The following is a 20,270-nucleotide window of genomic DNA, read 5'->3' as shown; positions in this document are numbered from 1 at the left end:
GGGAAGAACAGGACTTATTTGTGGGATGCTGCCACGCTCTATTTCTTGACCCAGGTACAGGTTACATGGGAGTTCGCTTCATAATTATTTTGTAAGCCATATATTTATGTGCTATTCCTTTTTTTTGTTTGTTTATATGTTGTATTTCACAACTTTTTAAGTTTCAAAAACACACAGTAACAACAGAGAGTCCCTGATAGAGCAGGAGAAAAGTGGTGTGCAGAACTCAAGTTCTAGTAAAAAGACCAGATTTAATGGTCTGACTGAGACCAGAGAGACCCCAGAAGACATGGCCCCCGGACTCTCTGTTAGCCCCAAACTAAGACCACTCCTGAAGCCAACTCTTCAGACAAAGATTAGGCTGCACTATAAGACATAAATGATACTGGTGAGGAGTGTGCTTCTTAGCTCAAGTAGATACATGAGACTAAATGGGCAGCTCCTGTCCGGAGGTGAGATGAGAAGGCAGAGGGGGACAGGAGCTGGTTGAATGAGCATGGGAAATAGAGGGTGGGAAGGAGGAATGTGCTGCCATTTATTGGGAGAGCAACTAGGGTCACATAATAATCTGTGTATAAATTTTTGTATGAGAAACTAACATGAATTGTAAACTTTCACTTAAAGCACACACACACACACAAAAAAAACCACACACACACACAATAATTTCCTTTAACTCATTGGTGGTTAGGTATTCTGCTATCAGTTATCTTTTACAATAATCTATCCTAATGTCTCTCAAACTTTTTGAAAAGTCTTGGAGAAACAGAGAAATGCTGGGTGAGAATCTCTTTTTAATTTGGTTTAATTTGAAAGAAATTATGGTCAAAGATTCATTTCCTCCTAAGGGCTCACCTACCACCAAAGACTACGTGGAATTGTAAAGTTTCATAAAGTTCTGCAAAAAAGATCATTAACTAGAGAAACAAAACCAAAAACAAAACTTGTTGCCATTGAGTCAATTCCAACTCACAGAGGCCCTATAGGACAGGATAGAACTGCCTCATAGGGTTTTCAAGGAGCAGCTGGTAGATTTGAACTGTCAACCTTTTGGTTAGCACCTGAGCTCTTAACCACTGTGCTACCAGGCTCCAGAGAAATAAAAATTCCCTTAAATTCTGCTCTGCTTCAAAATTGGCAGAAGCTTCCTTATTACTATGAAAGAAAAAGGGGAGGGAGGTTCGCCTGTAACTTAATGGTCCTATAACTCTAAGTGACTGAATTAACCTTAAAAAACTATTAAGTCACAAAATTAACTTTCCTCAATTAACTAAGAGGAAATATTTCTAATGTGCTTTGAAACTATATCATTTTTTGAGTAAAGAGACTTCAAACATGCACTGTTGTTGTTGCTGGGTGCTGATGAGTCGATTCCGACTCAAAGCATCTGCATGTGACACGGTAGAACTGCCCCATAGGCTTTTCTTGGCTCTAATATTTAGGGGAGAAGACTGTCGGGTCTTTCTCCCATGGTGCCACTGCGTGGCTTTGAACCGCCAACTTTTTGGTTAGCACCCAAGTGCTTGACCGTTGTGTCACCAGGGTTCCTTCAAATATGCATTAATTGGATTTTTTTTAGAAGAAAACAAATCTCAGACATACATACTAGACATCTAATTATATCAAATAGTGTTACACTCACGAAATGATCAAAACCATACATTATTTCACTTTTTAATGGTCCTAGACTTTGTGTATACATAGCCCATTCATAGGCCATATCTCCTAGCAAAACAGAAAATTAAAACCTAATATTAATTTGTAATACTTTGGCAAAGTACCCCTTTAAAACAAACATCAAGTAAAATACAGCATGTGAGAAATTTTCAAAATTTTACAGAAATGGTATGAGTTTGTATTGTAGGTTAGCCCGTGGCTATTTGGCCTCAAGATATACTAATGCAGTTTAAAAAACAAACAAACAAACAAACCCAGTGCCATTGAGTCAATTCCGACTCATAGCAACCCAATAGGACAGAGTAGGACTGCCCCATAGAGTTTCCAAGGAGCGCCTGTTGGATTCAAACTGCTGACCTCTTGGTTAACAGTTGTAGCACTTAACCACTACGCCACCAGGGTTTCTAGTTTTAAGATACTTACACTAAATAGTTTAGCATTTATTTAAAAAAGTCAGTAAAACATTTATTTTGTGCTCATTTTACATTTGAATCAGAGCTTTCAAATCCAGTTATTATGCCACAAAGCCGACCACTCACTGTTTGCTGCACTGGATCCATCGATCTCCGTCCTTCCCGCAGTTTCCCTTCTCGGTGCCTTCTGTATTCAACTTTTCATAACAGAACTTATCAGACCCTGCAGCCTCTTTTGGAAATGGGCAAGAGAAGAAAATTTATTTTAGTTTTCTTTGTTATCCATAACCCATAGCATGCTGATAAATATTTCACAACTGGCTCTCCAGGAAAAAAAAAATCCCTGATTTATAGCATGTGCCAATTTCCGTGGTGTAAATACTCTGTGGCTGGCTTCAAGATATCAATGTAATGTCACCTGAATTGCAAAATTCCTAAAAATGTAACAATTGGCTCTTACAAGCAAATACAAGACAATTCCAACACACCAGTTTTTTTTAATCACAGAAAGAAACTTTTTCAATTCTCGTTGGCAGGTTTGGGGATGGGGTGGGAACGACCATCTGTAAGCAGGAATTAGTGAATTAACCTTAAAAGAATCACAATTCTAGCATTCCTAAACCAATGAAGAAGAAACATCACTAATGCGCTCTGAAAGCATACCGTTTCTTGAGTAAAGAGGCCTCAAACATGCACTGTTATTATTGATAATAAAGCTAACAAGCATTATTAATCCTGTTTTATATCAGGGGATATAGTAAAGTCTCAGCCTATTGAGATTTTAGGTTGGCACTTGGGTTTTGATATTTAAACTTTTAAAAAGATAAATATGTCTCTATTATCTTCACTTTGTCAAAACTGAAGCACAAAATGGGAATCTTTCAGTTAAAGGGTATTCACCAAACACTGGAGTCTTTTGTGCCCGGAGCTCTGTTCTCCTTCTGTGCTCTTTGTCTTCCTTGGTGACCCAGCCTCAGCCAGCAAGGCAGACCCATTTCTCTCTCTTCCAGTCTGGCCCTCACAAACTAAAGTTCATTAGAGAGGCACTATAAATGTCAGGGAGAGAATATATGTATGAGTGTGTAGGGAATGTACAGAAAATCAGGACCACGTGCCTGAATCTGTAACTGTCTACACCTCTGGAAGTATGTACATTTCTTCACTTCACACTGAGATAGTAAATTACAGAATTTCAAAAATAAGTCTGATACTTCACAGGGGGGGAAACACAAAGCTAATCCGGTAGGGTAAATGCTAAAGTACACAGTAAATGATGCAAGTGTCTGGATAATGAACCTGACCACAGCACTTGACCCAATATTTGCAAGTGGATGCAACATCTCTTCTCAGACAGCCACCGTCACTGAAGGAGCCTATTAGGTTCCTTCCTCTGATAACAAGCCCCAGACTCAAAGAGTTGTTTTCGGTAGGTTTTGTGACTGAGCTTCATACTTCTATTTATTCTAGAACCCTTTTCTAAGTTGGTTTAAAAACAAAACATCACTCCAAGCTGTGCATCTCTTTCAGCAAGACTGGCAGAGAACAATATTAATAGAAAACCAAACTGCACATGTGACCCTCAGACAGGAACGTGGGACCTACTTGTTCCCCAGATGTACTGGCACTGGTTATCCCGGGTCTTGCACTCCCCATTGTAGCAGCGGCCCTGAGGCAAGAGGACACATGTTATAGGATACACAGAGCTAGTGTTGTTTTCCACAAACATTTTTATTGTAAGGCCTTCTTTTAGTTGTCTCGATAAGCTCCTTTTTTCAAAATTCTATACCCTTTATTTTCATAGCAACCAAAAAGAATCATACACATCTTAAGAGATGGATAAGAACATGGACAGTTAAAATTTAAACTCAGAACACGGACCTCAAAGGACAGCGCTTTAAATCCAAACTAAAAACAACTCATTGCCGTCAATTCCAACTCAGAGTGGCATTACAGGACAAATTAGAACTGCTCCATAGGATTGCCAAGGCTGTAAATCTTTACAGAAGCAGACTGCTACATCTTTCTCCCATGCAGTGGCTAGTGGGTCAAACTGTCGACATTTTGCTTAGTAGCTGAGTACTTAAACATTGCACCACCAAGGTTCCTTAAATCCAAACAAGTCATGTAAGTTTTTAAATTTTATGGAAAGCAAAAAATTGGTACATTTCTTTGGGTGATATCATTATGATTTTTATCTTCTCTCCCGTGGGACGGGTTGGGCTATAACATGGCTTCAAAAAAACATAAACAGAAAGCCCATATTCTCCCACAATAGAGGACAGGTTGAAATTATTGGAAGATGGTCACAGCTCCATAAATTGAGTTCCTACCTCTTCAGCCATTACCTTTTTCTCCTTTTCTGCAGCTTCATCTGAACAATTTATCATCAGAGTTAAACATCATAGAGTTGGTATTTGGTCTGACATGAAGCAACTCTGAATCAGAACACCACTATGATAATTAACTGTCGTTTGAGTTGCAATCTCCCTTCAAAGTCACACTTACCAAAAAGAAAAAAAAAAAAAAACTTTCAAATGAATCCTTTTAAAATTACACTTAAAGCTCAGCATACCTGATTTTGATTGCATGCATATCCATCTTGCTTATGAAGATTTGGTGGGCACTGAAAAATACAACCTTTTTAGAAAATGTTCAACATATTACTTACCTTTGGATAGTGTGCATAATATGATATAAAAAATGCAAGCATCATAAATATTTCACAGGGAACATTTTAAAAAATAGTGTAACTCCTAAGTAGGTTATTTCTACTATATATGGCTAAAAAAAAAAAAAAAACATAAATTAGGTCCATTCAGTGAATGCTTATTATGCTTCTCTGTTTGCCATGAGGCAGTCTAGAATAACAAATTAAATCCACTTGCCTGCAGAGTTAAAAGTAGAAGAGATTGAAATGGACAATGAAAGAAATGAATCACTTGTTTCGTAGGAATAGACACATTCAGGAACTAATTTACAAGACCTCACTCAGTTCAGCGAAAATGTCATTTCTGAATTGACACCCATGACACCTATAGTGTCTTCACTACACCTACCCGCCATATTGAAAAAGAACTATCGATCCCCTGCCTTTCCACTCAATGTAAGTGCTGGATCTCCATTCCCTTTCCGATCTCTCAAACCACAGACTTGTTACTAGAACAATTCGTGGCATGATGGTTATTTCTTTTTAAAAACCCACTGCCGTCGAGTCTATTTATCAAACCATGTTTTAAAAGCACACTTCATTTTCCCCAAAAGTTACGGTGAATAAGTTAAAATTTTTATTCTGACTGTGCACTTTATTTACCACATTTAAGAGAGCTGAAAAGAGATGAAGTCAATGGCTTTGCTAGTGTTAAAAGCAAACATGAAAAGAAAAGAAAAAAAAAGCACAGGCGTGGCAACTGAATAAGAAACTTAGCAACATGCATCAAACTCCTCCTAAGTCTTCACCTTCTTAGTAAATGACAGTTCCACCCTTTCAGTTGTTCAGGTCAGAACCTTGCAGTCATCCTCGAGTCCTCTTTTTCTCTCACACTCTCCCCCTCCATTCAATCCATCAACAATCTCTATCAGTTCTCCCTTCAAAATTAATTCACAATCCAGCCCTGAGACCATGGCCCCTGGACACCCTTTCAGCTCAGTACTGAAGTCACTCCTGAGGTTTCCCCCTCAGCCAAAGATTAGACAGGCCCATAAAACAAAACGAGACTCAAGGGGCATACCAGCCCAGGGGCAAGGACTAGAAGGCAGGAGGAGACAGGAAAGCTGGTAATGGGGAAACCAAGGTTGAGAAGGGAAGAGTGTTGACATGCCGTGGGGTTGGCAACCGATGGTCACAGAACAATATGTGTATTAATTGTTTAATGAGAAACTAATTTGCTCTGTAAAATTTCATCTAAATAACAATAAAAAATAATAAAAATGAATTCACAATCTGATCACTTTTTACCTCTCCACTGTTAACACCCTGTCCAGGCCCCCATTATCACTCATCTGGATTACTGCAGTAGCCTCCTCTGATTCCCTTGCTTCCTCCCTAGCTCCCTACAGTCTGCACAGCTACCATAGGGATCCCTTTGAAAACATAAATCAGATCAGATCACTCCTCTGCTCACAAATCCCCAGTGGTTTCTCATTTTATCCAATGGCTGAAAAGTTCTTTGTGCTCTGCTTCCACCCACCTCACTCCATCACCTTTCTAAGCTCATTTCCTACTCTCTTCCTTGGCTCATCTGTCTCCACGTGGATATGCTCATGATCTTTGCCCTCACTCTTCCTTCTGTCCAGGAAGATCTTCCCCCCAGGTTTCTGCAAGACTCACTCCCTTACCTCCTTCAGGTCTTTGCTCAAATATCATCACCTCAAGGAGGCCTTCTGAAACCATACTCTTCAAAACCAAAACCCCTTCCCACACTAACATTCTCTGCGCCTCCATTCTGTTTTCTTTCTTTTCCATTGTACTTACCAAAAACTGGGTTCATGTATTTTACTTGTTTGTTTATTGCATCCCCATCTTAATGTGAGCTCCCCGCAGACAGGGATTTTATATATATTTTCTCTGCTTCCTCCTAGCACCTAGAACAATGCTGGGTTCACAGCTGGTGCTCAATTCCTACTGGCTGACTAAGAAAATAAATAAATGAACTATACAGATACAAATAGGTTATTCTATGCATATCGAGCTGTTCATCAATGTCACTAGAGAGGGATAATAAAACTAATTTAGGATTGGTAAAAAGCACTAACTTACAATGGAACACTTCAAGATGAAAATGCTTTGGCTCTACATCCTTCTAAAGAATAACTGATTTCTCATACAAGCTTTCATTCACCAGCTTTTCATTTAACTTGATGGTGTGTATTCAAAGATGTAACCATCAGCACGAAAACCTGGAAGTACTATGCCAACTATACAAAGGCAGAGATCCCTGTGGCCTCTTTCATCAGAATCCACTCGAAACGCAATCATTATCTCATTGAGCAACTAACATTAATTATTCACTTTCTCCAAAACTAACGCCACTATCATGAACAGAAATGCAAAAGAAATGCTGCTACCAGGACAGGTACATCAGGTTCTAAAAGGAATTTGTCATATTTGACTTTTGTGATGTTTCAAGAAGGAAAAAAAAACTTGTAGAATTCTTTATAAATGAAAAACAAAACCAAAACAAACAAAAAAACCCCATACTATAAACTGTCACAGCCACATGAGAGAGGATTTCTAATCAAGTTATTTTTAGTTTAGTTTAATAAAAGCCAATTGCTTGTTACTCGAATGTTTAACAAGGGAAATCATGGAATGTCTCGCATTCTTGGAAGACTTTCAACACAGAAGTGTACTTTATTCTGCCTGTCCTTTATTCCGGATTCAGCCTCTAAATGCCATTCCAGCCCCCAATTTCATGTTGTGTCAGATGGTTTACTTGGGGCAGGCTGCGACAGTGCAATAGCAGTTAAATGTGCTTATTTTAAGTTGTGTTATACCACCCATTTAGGTGACATATTTTATGGTGCTGACAAAAAACATCTCCACATCTCTCAAAAATATATTCTATTGTCCAATATAATCCGCCAAGGATTTCTCTCAATTGCACAAGTTTTTTGTTTATTCTTTTATAAATTATGAACTTAGAAAGTAGCTCAGAGGCATCAGTAAATTCTAATATCAAAATCAAGCTAAAACATACTGATGAGATAAAGTCATAATGTTGCCTGCAGATACTGATTCTCAGAGATGCCAAGATTCTTGGAGATTCCATTTTCTTAATCATTGTTCATATTTCATTAAATTCAAAGTTCACTGTCTCTTAGAGAGTAAAAGAATATTTGCAATAGGTGGTTGGCTCCCTCTGCTCCAACTGTCTGTTTCAGGTTCATTTTACCTATGTTAAGAAATTGCTAATAAAAGAATATGCTATTCCACAGCCACCTAAGAACCATCAATTGGTCTCAGTCCATCTGGAGCAAAGGAGAATGAAGAACACCAAAGACACAAGGTAATTATGAGCCCAAGAGACAGAAAGGGCCACATAAACCAGAGACTACATCAGCCTGAGACCAGAAGAACTAGACAGTGCCTGGCCATAACCGATGACTGCCCTGACAGAGAACACGACAGAGAACCCCTGAGGGAGCAGGTGAACAGTGGGATGCAGACCCCAAATTCTTGTAAAAAGGCCAGACTTAATGGTCTGACTGAGACTAGAAAGACCTTGGAGGTCATGGTCCCCAGACCTTCTATTAGCTCAAAACAGGAACCATTCCCAAAGCCAACTCTTCAGGCAGGGATTGGACTGGACTATGACATAGAAAATGATAGTGGTGAAGAGTGAGCTTCTTGGATCAAGTAGACACATGAGACTATGTGGGCAGCTCCTGTCTGGAGAGGAGATGAGAGCGCAGGGGGGGGTCAGAAGCTGGTCGAATGGATGCGAAAATAGAGAGTGAAGGGAAGGAGTGTGCTGTCTCATTAGGGGGAGAGCAACTAGGAGTGTATAAAAAAAAATTTTTTTTTTTAGCAAGGTTATATAAACTTTTGTATGAGACTGCCTTGATTTGTAAACTTTCACTTAAGCACAATAAAAACTAAAAAAAATACTATGCTATTCCACTATGCCACTGTAAAATTAATTTAACAGTACAATTTTCACATTAGACATATAAGACAAAAAGAAAAACTTTTATTTTATTTAGACTATAGAATATTAGCTTGAACATAGAGCGTGCATTATAAAAGCATCATTTCCAGTAAATTCTATGGCAATTGATAAATTAAAGGTCAAAATGGAAGAACTGTATTTCTAAAAGAGTTGAACGCACAGAACCAAAACCATATATGATGGGTATAAAAATAGTAGTAGACTATAAACCAAAAATATAACTCTGTGAAGCTGTATATATCAGGATTTTCAAAACACTTGTCGCTAGACATAGAACCCACAATTCTTCTACTGTCTCTACATTATAGAAAAAATGCAAAGGAATCTATTTATATATTTAAATGTAAGAAACAAATGTGCCTAAAAAATCACAAAAGAATAACCTGAACATATTTAACTGCCTCATATCCTTAAACAGGTCTATTTAAATTGAGCCTCAGAAAATACTTACCAAGAACTTTCGAAGTTTAATTGGGAACTTTTCTTTCTCTCTCTCCCCATGTTTCCTTTCAGTGACAGGAACTCATTTGGTGTAACTCTGCCTACTCTCTGCTCCTTTACTTACTTCCAACTCAGGGAGGTGGATGACTGATTGACAAGCTTAGGAGGAATAACTGGGCATTCTGGCTCAAATCTGCTGTTCTTCTCTTGGGAGCAAGTCTACCCACCTGCATGCAGCATGCATTCTCTACTACTTCTCCACACCATACACTGTGCAAGGGCCCACCTCTGCAGTCAGGTTGTCAGTCAGCCAATTTGTCAGTAACCTTTTGTTACAGACTGAATCTGGGAATCCATAAAGCAGCCCATATGGCCTCAAACTAAATATGGACTTAAATTTGGGCATTTCAATAATAAAAGCAGTATTTTGACCTCCAAATTCACTCTTTATTGGGAGCCCTTTGGAAACCAGTATCTGGCAAAAGGTAATCCCACTTTTAGGAATTTACCCCAAGGAACTAACCCTAACACTTTGTAGCAGTGTACCAAGATGCTCACAGTCATATTAATTATAAAAGTGAAAAATTGCCAACGATCTAAATATTCACCATTGGGTATAGAAGTCAACTGATGTATCCACATGATAGACTCTCATGCAATCATAAAAAGGATATTTATAAAGACTGTAATCATATGGGGAAATGCTTTCAAGTAATATTAGAATGATAGTATCCAAAATTCTTACCATGGCCTACAAGTCCCTCCTGCCCAGCTTCCTGCCCTCCTCCTTGAGTCATTTCCAGCCACCCTTGCTTTCATTCCATTTCTTGAATAACCCAAGCCTCTGCACTCACTATTTCCTGCCTGGTTCCTTCTCATTCGTGTCTCTACTTAAACGCTAACTCTCTGGGAGGATGTACTTAAAGGTAAGACCAAGGACTTGCCTATGTTGTTCACTACCATTTCCCAGCATTTATAGTGCAGGTAGTCCCTGAGTTAGACGTATTCGAGTTACAACAAACCACACTTAGGACTGTCTGTTTTTTGTACATCTTATCGTTAGTAATATGTACTACATACAATGCTGCAGCGTGTAATCTGCTGATGTTATCGTTCTCAGACATTCACTTGCAGATGTTCAGTGTTATGATTTACAGTGAAAGGATTAATTGAAGTTTTTTCTAAACTAAATTAGGGGCTTCATTGTTTGAAAACATGAACCCAAATGCTGATCGCTTTACTAAAGTCAGTAGGCAGATTTAAGGAGCAGTGAGATGTTACTGCAAAATATATGAAGGAAAAAAGAAGAGGACTAGACAGGCAATTCTCACTAATTTTCTGACTAGAAACATTATGCCATTCCCAAGGATAATCCAGGTGATCTAGAACCTTCCACAGGTGGAGTTATTACCACAGCTGACAAAATGCCAAGATTATCTAACTCTTCTTTATTGTCGGAGTAAATTTTGTATTTTTCATGTATGTATTAAAATACATCTATAAGTTCATATGTAGTGTTTCTAATTCCAAAGATGAATAAAGATTGGATTTATAAAGTTGCCAATAATAAAAGGCAGTAATAATGAAAACTGAAAAAAAAAAAAGAGGTATTTGACTTATGTCAGAACTGGCTTATGATGGAGTCATCAGGACAGTACCCCACTGTAAGTCGGGGACTACCCATAGTGGTGAACACATAGCAGACCCTCAACAAATGTTTTTAAGTATTTATTTTAGTGACAAAGACTTAAAATATGATATAATTAAAACATAAAAATTATGTAAGGAAATGATGCTAGAAGAAAACACTGCTTATGTTATAATACAAAACCTAAGCGTATAGGCCTCTGAAGCCAGGGCTGTGTATGTAGGGAAGGGGTGATGGCAGAGTTTGAGGAAGGTGGACTTCTGCTCCCAGTGCCATTTCAGCCAGAACAGTGCTGCTTCTTCCCTGTTCTCTACATTGAATTTCCATTCAAAATTTTGTTTAAAGAAAGGGGTTTGTGGCTTAAAGGTTTCTGAAGATAATACATTAGTACTTCATCAGCAGGAACACACTGTTTTAGACGTGGGGACCAGGAAAGAAAAAATAGTTCAATGGGTATAAATCAAATAACGAGAACTAACTATGAAGGGAAAATTTGGAAAAAGAGATTTACATCCAAAATAAATAAATAAACTTTCCTAAGTAAAAGCATGATGAAAGCTAGAAATTACTAGAAGACAAAGCTAAACAAAATGAAAACCAAAAAGGAACCAAAGCATACTCATAGATGTAATATATACTGTAAGTTGTGAAATGCATTACCTAAAACTCAGTTTGCCATACCTGGCCAGAGTCTCCAGTACAATATTCAGTAATATCACACCCATTCACGGCATCCCGACATTCGTACCCTCGTGGCTGAAACTGCAAATCAAAAGTCATTAGTTAGGGGCTAGTGTTAATATTCCAAGCAGTTAGCATTTTTATATTCACCAGTATAATTCTCATATTCCCTCATAATCATCGCCAACCTTTTTTAAGAATTAGCAAGATAGCTGCAGAATATAAACAGGCCCAGATGTCACTCTCGGTACTAAGTATGAATCATCAATCAAGGCAGTAAATGTTCAGATTTCAAAACTCACTGCCTCAGAATATTATTTTAGAAAAAAACACTGGCACTTAATGTAAAGAAGAAACACTGGTTTGGCTGAAGACAAAATAATAAAACACTATAATACAAATATTTAAGATCTCTCTAAAGATTGATGTTCACATCCAATCTTTACTAATTTACCTATAACCATGGATATTAATCTCGCTTCTGCTAAATACACAAAATCAAATTTTAATGAATTCATATGAATTACCCAAGTGACATCAACGAATGCCTACTGTGTACAAGGCATTTTGTTTGTCTGGGTAGGGGGGTCCATAAAAAATGAGGAAAATGGCCCATTACCCTCAAGAACTTTATAATTTGGTAGGATACATAAGGAAAGCATAACCTAAGATAAAATCTTTTACAATTCCATAATGCATAACACCTTTTGGTACTGAAGAAAAATAATAAAATGATGTAATTTTATGGTTATAAGAAATTCTAGATGTTTTATAGTTGAGAAAACGGAAGCTTAAAAAGATGACTTCAAAAATTAATTGGAGGCCTCTGTAGATGGAAGTAACTCTATGTGTCCACACACATATAAACTGTGTACTTGTTGTTCTTAGTTGCTGTTGGGTCAATTTTCACTCATGGCAACCTCATGTGTTACAGGGTAGAACTGGTTCTTAGGGTTTTCTGGGCTGTAAATCTTAATGAAAGCAGGATGTCAGGACTTTTTTTCCATGGTTCCACTGAGTGGGTTTGAACCATCAATCTTTAGGCTTGCAGTTGAGCACAAAATGTTTGTGCCACCTAGGATTCTAAACAGTATATATATACATATACATTACTTCCTTATCTAGCATTCCTGCCTTTATGGGGAACTTAAAGCCAAATATGAAAATATGAGCACTAGTTTTTATGCTCAAGGAGCCCTGGTGGTACAAAGGTTAAGTGCTTGGTTGCTAACTGAAAGGCTGGTGGTTCGAATCCACCAGCTGCCCAATGGTAGAAAAGACCTGGTGATCTGCTCCTGTAAAGATTTACAGCCTAGGAAACCCTATGGTGCAGTTCTACTCTGTGGTATAGGGTTGCTATGAGTCAGAATTGAAGCGACAGCACACAACAGTTTTTATGCTCAGGGTCTAAAATATTAGCAAAAATCTTAAAAGCTTGGAAGTAGGTCATATTATAAAAAAGACCACAGGGATTGTCCCTCTTCTATTCAACAACTTAATTTGATTTTTATCGGTGCCAGTAGGGCAACTGTCAATGTTTATTTCAGGAGTGATGCACAGGTATATTTTCTTAAGGAGTCTCTGGAGGATAAGAGTAGAGGATGGTTGGTAGTAACAGTAAAAGCAAATGTCGTGACACAGAATTTGGGTGGACTTATTGAGTCTACAAAATTACCAGGCTGGTATCACACTGCCAACCAACAAGTTTGTGACACACTACACAGCTGCTTATACACTGAGATGTTTGGCTAATCGGGCAAGTAAGGGAAAAATGGGCAAGTAAGGGAAAAATGAGACTGTGTTAGGGAACTCACAAGACATGAGGTATTGTTACAGCAGGGCCCGTCACTGCAGTGGGCCCCATTGGAGAGGGAGCATTTCTTGCAGCACAATCCATAGCATTCCTAGAGAAAACACTCCACATGAATGAACAAGGAATCTTTCCTCCTCATCAGTCAATATTCTCTCCACACATGACTTGTGCATAATTTAAATAAGGAGACTTATACTACAAGAATAAGCAAATATTTTAGGAAAGAATTAATCACTGAAATAATGGTAAGTCTTTTCTGCCATATTTCTCAGCAAGTATGATCTTCTATGAAAGGGCTTCCCTAACAAAGATTAAGCTTCTTTCTTAGCAGACATCCCACCCTTGATTAGTTTTACTACACTATATTCTTACTATTCAATCTAGTTTTATAAGGAAAAATAATACACAACGTGTCAAGAATGTTTCATGATTTGGTAAAACTTGTCTGAGGTGACTATGAGCTACAAAAATTTTAAGATGTAGAGAATTTCATTAGAAAGATCCATTAGGTTTTTTCAGACAAGGCCCTAGGTACGTGACTAATTCTAATGTGTCTGAGCTAGGATGAAGCAATAATGAGAGAGATCAGAAAGGCAGTAAGACCACAATGAATGGTATCATGGGGCCTCTTACTATTGCTATCCTTGTTTGTCCTGGGTAAGAGTTATACTGAAGGCAGAAGAGGCCTCTTATACCTACCACATGGAAACCACAATCGCATTCCTCCCCAGGTTCTACATATCCATTTCCACACTCAGTGGGCTCAAACAGCTGAAAGAGATTAGAGAGGGAAAGGAGAAATATTCTCATTTATCACAGAAAATCAATACACTACCCCAGCCACAGGCACAGTCCTATAATCAGCTACCACAGGCTATTCTGTGAGCCGTTGTCATGGCATCTTATAAATGATATCTGTTTGGGAAACACTGTTCATTTATTAATAACACTTCTAAAAACTTCTTAAAAACATATTTGAAATGGGGTAATATCTCTTGGGGAATTCTCTGGCAGGAGGCTCCAGAGACTACTTCTAGCATTAGAGTTACTTTTTATGGAGATAAGCTGTCAAGAGAAATAGATCACTTTTCATATTTGCTAATGGAGCTAAAATGCATTGCTAATAAGGCTCACGGACATCTAATTTGCTGACTCGTCTCAAGACAGCTAAGACATAAAAATTATCAAAAATATAAATATACTGTTGTCACAGCCAAATGTGATATATGCAATCAAGTAAAAGCAAATAAACTTAAATTTGGGGCTGGTAATCCATGCCCATCATTCTCACTGAATAGAAATTTGCACGTCGAAGCGTGCTAAGTAATCGTGCAGATATATGCTTGGATGTATGGAAATCTCTCAATCATTCATGGAGAAACGAAGAGTCAAATTTCTTGAAAAAGCCATCATACAGATGCTATGAATTTGCTTGCATGGTAAACTGTATTAGAGACCAATTGTTGAGGCAGTTGATTGTTTATGAGATTCTTATTTCCCATCACCTAGGCAACCACCACACCTAAATGAAGACTGGAATAGCACATCCCAACTCAAATGCTCCAAGTCACAAACATGAGAGGGAGATAGAAGTTCCTTCCCCAGCAGCACTACACACCCCAATGGAGGGCTGCCTTCTACCAAGGCTGCCTGAGAAAGACCTAGTTCTCCTTCCACTTCCAGGAAGGAAAAATTATCATAGGAAGCAAGAAAGGTTTCCAAACTACTTGGGTGGGATCTTCTCTGGAGTCCAATGAGTTAAATCAATAATCCAAACCTCTAAGGATGGCATTTTGATCAGCAGGCAGAAAACAGAAAAGAGGCAGCTGGGTCAGGGGGCAGGGGGGACAGACTAGAACAGGGCTATTGCTCTCATGTAACCAATGCTAAGTTTCATTCTTAGGACAACTCTTCTTCCATTTTGAGGTGGATCACTGTCTTAAACCAGATGGAAAACATGGCAGTTGGTAAGGTTCCCCAAGCACAGAAAATATGCACATGGATAATGTGGGAATAATACATAACACATACATACATATATACAGTGACTAAAAACACTTGAAAAAAGTCAGTTCTCTGATCTATACATATAAACGATGCCACTGGAATTCACAGGTTTTTAAACCACTGTAATATGTACTTTAGTGAAAAAATAATTCTATATTTACTCATTTTTCAAATCAGAGATGTATAGTCATTTTTATTTAGTTTCCAAATTATTGGAATAATTTTCTTCCCACTTTCCGGCAATTTCAGAAATCTAATGATGGATCCTACAAATAACACGAGAAACCTTAACCTTTCCAAACAACTCAGTGTTGTTTCCTCAGGCATAATGCTTATAATTAGCCAGTGAGCTGCACGGTAGGTAAAATTAGCCATGCGCACTGCAATTCAAAAATGCCAGCAGCTCACATTAGTCCATTATTACTTATTTTGGCCATTTTAAACATTATGAAGCTTTCAGAGTTCTGCTGCACTGAGATCAACGCCACGAAAGGCAGGCAATCCAGTTTAATGATGCAAGGTCACTTTAAAATGCCTGCTGCTTTTTCCACAGGCTTACTGAAACGTTATACAGATGTCAGGTATCAACCTATCACTTCCTACGGTAGTATCACTTAATTACGTGTTTAGAAATACTCAGTCAGTTATTCACATTAATCAGTAATTTTTTAAAATGCTAACGTAATTTCACTGCCCTCTCAATTTGCAGACTATCAACCATTTTATAAAGCCACCAACTATATTTGATTTACAAAGTCATGTTTTAAAAGCAAACATGATATTTGTGTTAGCATTTCTATACCATGCTGTCTTTTTGCCTGTTGAACAACTTCATTTCCAAACAGGATATCACAGGTCTGCAGCCACTTATCCAAAAAATCTACATTTGGTAAGTTTCAGAATTCTGGTTTTGCTGGATTTTGAAAAGTACAATGCATTTACCATGAGGCTATAGCAAACACATTAATATTTCTGTAATAAAATACATTCATCTTGCCGCAGCAGACTTGTGAATTTTCATACTGTGTGGGATGAATAAACATTTTCAAGTTCATGAGTAGTTTTACTGCCAAAAGTGTTTTCTGCACACTTATGAAAAACACTTCTAATTTTCAGCATTTCCTGAATTACAGAACTGTGGACAGAAATTGGGGGATTGTGTAAACCAATGTTACTGAAATGCCAACCGACAACATGGAACTCCCCTGGTAAAGAGACTACAGAACATAAATGTATGCATGCCTTTATGGCATCTGAAAATACTATGGGTCAACAGTTCTTGGCTAGCTGATACTAGTAACGATTCCTGCCTGTGAGAACAGACCTCACTTAAACTAAAACAAGCAACAACCAAAAAAATAAATAAGGTAACATGGAACAAGTTAAAGTAATATTTTGTCTTCATCTAATCCACTATTCTATAGACGTGGTGTAAAATCCTAACTTAAAATTGTCAAAGATATTTTAATTAAAGACTTATTGGTTTGTTTGTTTGGATGGGGAAGGGTTTGAAGGGTTTGGCTAGCACTAATACATCAGAGATTCAAAACATTCGAACTAAGGTTTGTCATTCATTCAAAGCCAACTTATTCTGCAACATGATAAAGACTTTTACAAATAAATATTAATCTGATTGACAAGAAATCTGCTTTCCAACACAAGCATCTGATATTTAGCGCTGTCTACTTTTTTTTTTACTGGAAAACACTGGAGAAATAGTTGCACTTTCTAAGTCACTAACCTTTGTTGGTCTGTTGAACAGACAGGCTCCACCACCTCTCTGTAGAAAGTCTCTATACTCCAAAATGCTGCACTTTGAGAACTTCCGGGAATGGGATACCCTGAGGAAAAAATTACATAAATAATTTACCCAAGGCACTTATCAGAAAAGAAAATTAAAACCCTTGAACTGTACAAAATTTTTACTCTGCCGCCAAATGAATCTTATCAAATTACTACAAAGCATTTAGGTTCAAATTGCCAAATAAATGTATTGGTAGAGCTTTGTAAAAACAGAAATGCACAGAAAATCACAGACTTGGGGTATAGATTATAACCTCAACAGCCAAGCCCTTTTGTGCACTGGGCTGCACACAGTATATGAAAAGCAGGTAACAAAACCTCTTAATCTAGACCATGTTTTAAAATGCAGTAACTTTTATTCACTCTGTCTCTGTAAAGGCAACCACTTTTGTGCCTCTGCCCTGAATAAAAAGAGCTCATGACCTACTAGATTTTACAGTGGAGAGGGGAGTAATGAGGGGCAATTTACTAAAGACTATAGAATTTTTTTTTTTTTTTATAGAATGTAGGCATCTGTAATACAATTCATGTAAACAAGGAAGCTCTAAAGAGATGTGTTATACGTGTGCGTGTGTGTGTACAATGCTTTTAGTATATGTGTGTGCATGTGTGTGATATACATACATATATACACACACACACATATATACTAAAAATACATTAAGGCGTGCATCCATGGAGCCCTGGGGCACAGTGGTTAACAGCTTGGCTACTAAACAAAAGGTCAGCAGTTCAAATCCACCAGCTGCTCCTTGGAAACCCTGAGGGGCAGTTCTGCTCTGTCCTATAGGGTCACTGTAAGTCGGAATCGACTTGATGGCAATGGGCTTGTTTGTTTGACCCATGAAAAACAGCTCTTTCTTATTCTCATTTTCAATGTTTATTTGGTGAAATTCATGATTTAGCATGAATATAATGAGCCTCCAATTTAATTAATAAAATTACTTTGTCTAGGTCAGTACACAGAGGAATATTATACACATGATCAAGGTTAAGCTGAATAAGACACATTATTCGTCGGGTATAGTTATAATAGTACTTTATATGAAAGGGACAGGCCACTTATTCTAGCACATAATCCAATAGTTTTATGCATCTTTTTGTTTGAGGGTAGTTTATGGAGGCAGACAAAATCTGCTGCTGTTGACAGTGATCTCTTATAAGATCTACGTATACATGTGTACTTGAGAAAATATATGCTAACTTTAAGTAGTTTTATTACATCCTATTGGTAGTCAGTTCAAAATTTCATTCAGAAATTGGGAGTGTAGAACACAGAAGGCATCCACCTATGGAAACAATGTCATTAATATTGTTAGCTTTAGTATAACCCAGTGCCCTCAAGTCGGCCACCAGGGTTTCCACCTTTAGTCCTCAAAAAGTTTAAGCCATAATATTACTAAATTGTGGTACAACGATAAGGGGACTGTGTTTCCAGTTTAAATTAGATTTCCTTGAAACACAGGTTCTGAAGTTGCAGGGATAACAGCTGGCCCTCTCTCCAAAACCTTCTGTTCACATTCCTCTTCTCCCCTTGAGCCGAGCTCCTGTGAGAGTTGGTGGAAGAATAAGTAAGGCATTCTGTTTACAAAAGCAGGTTAGGACTTTGGGCAACTGGTGTTACTAGGAATAGGAGTAGGACCAGAAGTGGCCCAGAGGGGTGTGCAGGTGTGCTGGGCAGGTGTCTTGCATAGGCAAAGGATGTAGGAGAAGCACATGAGTGAGGAAACTGCTCCCATCTACTAGGAGTGGGCTCTAGCTAAGAGACCTCGAGGCAGTGGTCTCAATGAGGCAGGGGTCCCTGGGAAAGAGGGCAACATTTCCAGGCTTTGTTCCAGCGAGACGATGGCAGCTCTGGGGCAGCTGCACCAGTTTCCAAAGCAGCCACAAAATACAGTAGACAGGTGAGGGAATAGTCAAATGTCCATTAGTAGAAGACTACCTTTTTTTTTTACCTTATTTAGATACAATAAATCTTAGTAAAAAAAAAAAAAAAAGCTTTATTGATTATAGAAGCAGAATGGTATAATTTTATTACTGTAAACATATCTATGTGTGAATTTCTTAAAGTGTAAACTGAAGACTAAATGGATTTTCACAGACTCCTTCAGGTAGACAACATGCTATTATTCTAAATGTACTAAAAAATTAATGTCTCTACTAAACTTAGAAGCATTTAATAATGTGCTTCCTTTAAGGGTTAATAAGAAATAGAAAGAGAGAACACATTTTACTTCTAACGTCAACCTTAAATAAGAGATTAAAACATAAAGTGAATTAGTCTTTTCAGTTCTAAAATATCAGATAATTAATTATTGAATTTCTACTAAGTGCTTAGCCTAAAATACCATTACCTGAGATACTGAGTATCTAATTATATGCGGCAATTTTAGTAAAAGGCATATATCAAATTCATGCACAATGAAAAGTTACCCCGTTTCCTCCATGATGCAGCCACCCCAGGATTCTGTGCAGTCACATTCTAGTTATGAAACAATAAAAGCAACAGGAGAAAAAAGAAACAACAGTCATGCCTTCAATTTGCATTATGGCTCTTGAAATAATTATCACCAATTCCATGTTAAATAGGTCCAGAAAAAGTCCCACGGAACAAAGTTTGTTTCTTTAAAACAAATATATCTTTTCCTGAATCATACATCATTTTCTAAGCAAACAGCTGGCAAAGAAATAAAACTGCACCTCTCTTGATTTCTGTAACTCAGACAACTCAATTAAGTTCCTGGTTCCAATGTCTAGTAAAAAGTACCCTGGTCTTGAAGTCAGAAAGCCTAAATTCTAGTCCAAGTTCTACCATGTAGGAGTCCCACAGGCAAGTGGCTTAGTATTTCTTGAGTCTCAGTACTTCCATCTCTAAAATGGTAATAACATCTATCTCCCACAGTGGTTCTGGATTTCAAATGAGGGTGCACTTGCCTGCACTTCATAGAACTGTAAAGCTCGGTTGCACCAATGCAATGAATCATCATTGAGGTCCTTCTAACAGAGCAGTGGCATCACTAGGGTTGGTGTTACCCAGTGCAGTAACTCATGGTGTCACACCCCACACCCCCTCCATGGACCATCTCCAGCACCAGACCATACAGAATCCTTAGTAATGT

The 20,270-nt window shown here is 37.9% G+C and overlaps 1 protein-coding gene across 1 annotated transcript in view; it reads right to left on the bottom strand.

Annotated features, from left to right (window-relative positions):
• Nucleotides 1-20,270, bottom strand: part of ADAM23 (ADAM metallopeptidase domain 23) — a 167,995-nt gene that overhangs the window by 32,294 nt on the left and 115,431 nt on the right. The window contains exons 14-21 of the mRNA XM_049887978.1: nt 19,585-19,633; nt 17,090-17,189; nt 14,041-14,112; nt 13,343-13,432; nt 11,529-11,609; nt 4,663-4,713; nt 3,693-3,756; nt 2,217-2,322 (exon numbers count right to left, since the gene is read on the bottom strand). Of these exons, the coding sequence (XP_049743935.1) occupies nt 2,217-2,322; nt 3,693-3,756; nt 4,663-4,713; nt 11,529-11,609; nt 13,343-13,432; nt 14,041-14,112; nt 17,090-17,189; nt 19,585-19,633 (613 nt within the window). The remainder of the gene's footprint in view (nt 1-2,216; nt 2,323-3,692; nt 3,757-4,662; nt 4,714-11,528; nt 11,610-13,342; nt 13,433-14,040; nt 14,113-17,089; nt 17,190-19,584; nt 19,634-20,270) is intronic.

This window comes from Elephas maximus, chromosome 6 (genome assembly GCF_024166365.1).
Source record: "Elephas maximus indicus isolate mEleMax1 chromosome 6, mEleMax1 primary haplotype, whole genome shotgun sequence".
NCBI classification, from domain to species: Eukaryota; Metazoa; Chordata; class Mammalia; order Proboscidea; family Elephantidae; genus Elephas; species Elephas maximus.
Note: the sequence above shows the minus strand (reverse complement) of the source record. Positions and strands in the feature narration are given on the sequence as shown.